The sequence below is a fragment of the Acyrthosiphon pisum genome, chromosome X (assembly GCF_005508785.2).
Source record: "Acyrthosiphon pisum isolate AL4f chromosome X, pea_aphid_22Mar2018_4r6ur, whole genome shotgun sequence".
NCBI classification, from domain to species: Eukaryota; Metazoa; Arthropoda; class Insecta; order Hemiptera; family Aphididae; genus Acyrthosiphon; species Acyrthosiphon pisum.
Window position 1 is genome coordinate 54,938,095 of NC_042493.1, and position 4,187 is coordinate 54,942,281.

The following is a 4,187-nucleotide window of genomic DNA, read 5'->3' on the forward strand; positions in this document are numbered from 1 at the left end:
AATTTGAATGACCGATTCCGCCATTGCCCGTTTCCGCCAAATTGAAAAAGGTTCAATTCCCGTTTCCGCCAACTACCTGCTATGGTAAAATTATTATAATATATTCCATAATACTTGGAGTATTATGCATATTATTTTTAAGAAATATTTAAGTTTTAACTTGAGATAATTGTACATGGTTTATATTATATTATATAAGAACATATTATATTGATAAATATATTATACTCAAATAAAAAATACATAGGTAATATTTTGTCATATTCTTAATAAATACAAAATATTTTGTCATACCTAGTTACTAAGTTTAATGAATATGATAATAAAGTAAAAGACACTTATTTATAATTACATAATATTTTATCATACCTAGTTTTATTATAAATACAAAAATTAAAATAATTAAAAAGTCTAATATTTTGTCTGTCATATTCTTAATAAATACATAATATTTTGTCATACCTAGTTACTAAGTTTAATGAATATGATAATAAAGTAAAAGACACTTATTTATAATTACATAATATTTTATCATACCTAGTTTTATTATAAATACAAAAATTAAAATAATTAAAAAGTCTAATATTTTGTCTGTCATATTCTTAATAAATACATAATATTTTGTCATACCTAGTTACTAAGTTTAATGAATATGATAATAAAGTAAAAGACACTTATTTATAATTACATAATATTTTATCATACCTAGTTTTATTATAAATACAAAAATTAAAATAATTAAAAAGTCTAATATTTTGTCTGTCATATTCTTAATAAATACATAATATTTTGTCATACCTAGTTTTATTATAAATATAAAAATTAAAATAATTAAAAAGTCATAATATTTTGTTAATTTATTTAACATAATTGAATGCAACACACTTTACGTACGAATAACGCGATATTAGTTTATTTTTAAAATCAGTTATAGCCTTACTAGTCCTAGCACATTTTAACAAAGTTGATTTATTTTTCGGTGTATTCGGAATATTTAAATTGGCACTATTTATTTTAATGTAAGTGTCCGTCTGGACATTTTCAACCAAAATTTTTAAAAATATACTTATATTTGGGTGTGATTTGTAGAACTGTTGATTAAAGTGTGAATGAAATGATTCACAATTGTTTGTTGTCTGAGATAAACTTTCTGTCATACATGCCCATATTTTTGGAGGAAATTTTGAATTTTCGTGTATATAAGTTTCTAATAAATAATCAGTATACTGGGAATATTTATGATTATCTGGCATGTCTGACATTAAATCAAATACAAAACAATCTGATACATCTTCTGGATTTAAATACATCAATCCAAATGTGTGCTTTAACCAATTATTTTGTTTGTAATCGACAATTAAACCAAGTTCTTGAATCTTTCTGTACCACGACTGAGTTAAATGAAACCTACATCCTTTGATGGCACAACTAGGCCATACTAATTTGACAGCATTATGAATCGCTATTTCAAAGTCTATCGTTATAATTTTTGGATTTAATATTAAATTATATTCATCACATTTAGTTGTTATAACACTTAATACTTTGAAATAGGTTTCTTGTTTTTTATCGGGTAATAAACAAAATACTAGTGGAACGTAGTGATTATTTATAAAACCATGTAAGGTGAATAATTGTAAAAAAAAATTTGGACAATATGAAAAGGTTCCGTCAATATACACTGTTTCACTTTTACACAGAAAGCTTAAATTCGTTTCGCACGAAAAAATAATTATATTTGAATTTATATCATTAATCATTAAAAAGTTCTCATTTTTAGAAGTGATGGGTTTTAAAAAATCAATAACGTCATGTACTTCACTTATGCAAGTTGGATTTGTTGGTAAAGTTTGACGCCTTGCTCGGTAAATGCATTTTCGAATGGCAGAAATATCTTGTGTATTTATATCGACATTAGTATTAGATGAATATACTTCAGACAATATAATTTTTTTTGGACGTTGACTTATATCTTCAATTGCTTTCCTTTTGCACGCAATTGAAATTTTTTGCCTATGGATTGTTTTGCATGGATCGTGAAAATGATCTCCTATATATAAATAATACGATATAGATATCATATATCGTGTGTCAAATTCACTGTTAAATAAATTTAAAAAAAATTACCTTTTCTTTTTACAATTTCGTCGTTTTTTTCATTGAGGTAAACACTAGCAGAACAATCTTTTTTGTAACATCTCCATCTGTTTGCGGTAAAATAATATTTAAATTGATCCAAAACTAACATTTTCTTACCACTTTTACTTTCTATGAATTCCATAGTAACTAACATTTTCTTACCACTTTTACTTTCTATGAATTCCATAGTACCTACTTATAATGTATATCAAAATCAAACAAAAAAAATAACAAATACGTCTAGGCCGTTGTAAGTATGAAACACTTGTGTAACTACGTCTACGTATTATTACTGCACTATGTTACACTGTCAGTGTGTCACTACAATATTATAGAATCTTAATGTATAAAATAATTTGTGATCGATAAGAAATTTATGGAGTACAAAATATTCTTATCTATATAGGTACTGTATAGTTTCAATCTTATCGATTTATATTCGATGATTCCATATTTAAGTTATATATACCTATATAATATATTATATTGTATGTATGTGTGCAGTGCAGAATCCAGGGGGGGGGAGTCAGGGATTATCCCTGGGCGTATAATTTTGTGGGTGTATTTTTAAGATTTTACATTTTTAAATTTTAAACTGAAAATGGAATTTAAAAGAAAAGTCGTAACTAATCACATTGATTTAAAATGGACGAATAGGTAGGCATCACAGTGGAAATACCCGTCCGCGAGTAGTGTACGCTACCATAGATTAATGTATACAACTATACAAGGGGAAGCTTATCAGTTATCTCTCGTTTGGATCTAACATTGCCTTGTACCTACTACCGCATCACGAGAACGTAGTTTCAGTAAATTAAAATTAATTAAAATATATTTACGATCCACGATGAACAAAAACAATTACAAGTTATTAATCATGTCGATTTTCCTTTTTTACCAAAAATATGGAATATATTATTATAATATTATTATCTTACCAAACCAATAATATTATGTATTTTTTATTTGAGTATAATATGTTCTTATATAATATAATATAAACCATGTACAATTATCTCAAGCTAAAACTTAAATATTCCTTAAAAATAATATGCATGATATGGAATATATTATATTCCATAATATATTATATACATCATATTATGGAATATATTATAATAATTTTACCATAGCAGGTAGTTGGCGGAAACGGGAATTGAACCTTTTTCAATTTGGCGGAAACGGGCAATGGCGGAATCGGTCATTTCAAATTTTGGCGGAAACGGTACATGCCCATTAGTATAGCTGGATAGGCAACAGTATTCTTCATTTTCTCTATGTGGTATATGCAATACCAATTGCCTAATTATGGGTGAAGGGGGAACAGGTTAGGTTGAGTTCATTGTTATACAACGATGTTTTAGATTCTGAGTGGAACGATGAATGTATTGATTTTACAATGATGTGTGTTTTTTTTTTTGTGTCTGTGTACACGATAAGTAGTCGAAATAATGCTTCGATTTTCAACTTCAGTATCTTGTTCGATTGGAAAGTGAATATCGTTGGTACATTGGGAGGGGGCAAGTGGCAAGAAAAACCAAAGAAAAATTAAGGAAAAACGGGAATTTGTACGCAAAATCGATTTTTCACAAAATTGAATTTGGTTTTTGGTGTAACTTTAAAAAAAATGACCGTAGATACATGAAATTTTGACTGAATGTTTATATTAGCATTATCTATACACCATAACATATTCAAAATATTTTGACTTATTTTGAGCTCTTTACGGACAATGTCAGTTTTAATTTTTTTTTAGTTTTTTCTCTAAAAATATCAATAAAATTTTATTTGTTGATTAAAAAAGCTTGAAAATTTAATAAAAAGCTCCTAGTATATTGTTTCAAAAGCAGATGAAAAATATTAAAAGTCATTAGTCACAGCTTTTTTTTATAAGCATTTAAAGTTCAAAAATTGACAAAATATGGAAAAATCACGAAATTTATCAAATTATTTTGAGTTAAGAATTCGTAAAAATTTTTCTTTTTAAATTTAAGATTTTAAAATGTAATACAAGATTCCTTATAAGATTATCTACCTTTATCAAACAA

General features: G+C 26.2%; 1 protein-coding gene across 1 annotated transcript; it reads right to left on the reverse strand.

The window, feature by feature from the left end:
- Positions 1–857: 857 nt before the first annotated feature.
- Positions 858–2,359, reverse strand: LOC100568563. Its single transcript, XM_008184971.3, has 2 exons — positions 2,128–2,359; positions 858–2,050 (listed from the first exon to the last, which is right to left on the reverse strand). Exons 1-2 carry the CDS (start codon positions 2,324–2,326, stop codon positions 858–860), a joined length of 1,392 nt encoding a protein of 463 aa, XP_008183193.1. The 5' UTR covers positions 2,327–2,359.
- Between the last annotated feature and the right edge of the window lie 1,828 nt (positions 2,360–4,187).

What these genes read in the sequence shown, in the direction of transcription:
- LOC100568563 (XM_008184971.3), bottom strand. Translation starts at nt 2,326, where the DNA reads ATGGAATTCATAGAAAGTAAAAGTGGTAAGAAAATGTTAGTTACTATG. An exon ending in CGAAATTGTAAAAAGAAAAG is followed by an intron (nt 2,051 to 2,127) that starts GTAATTTTTTTT and finishes ATTTATATATAG; the next exon opens with GAGATCATTTTCACGATCCA.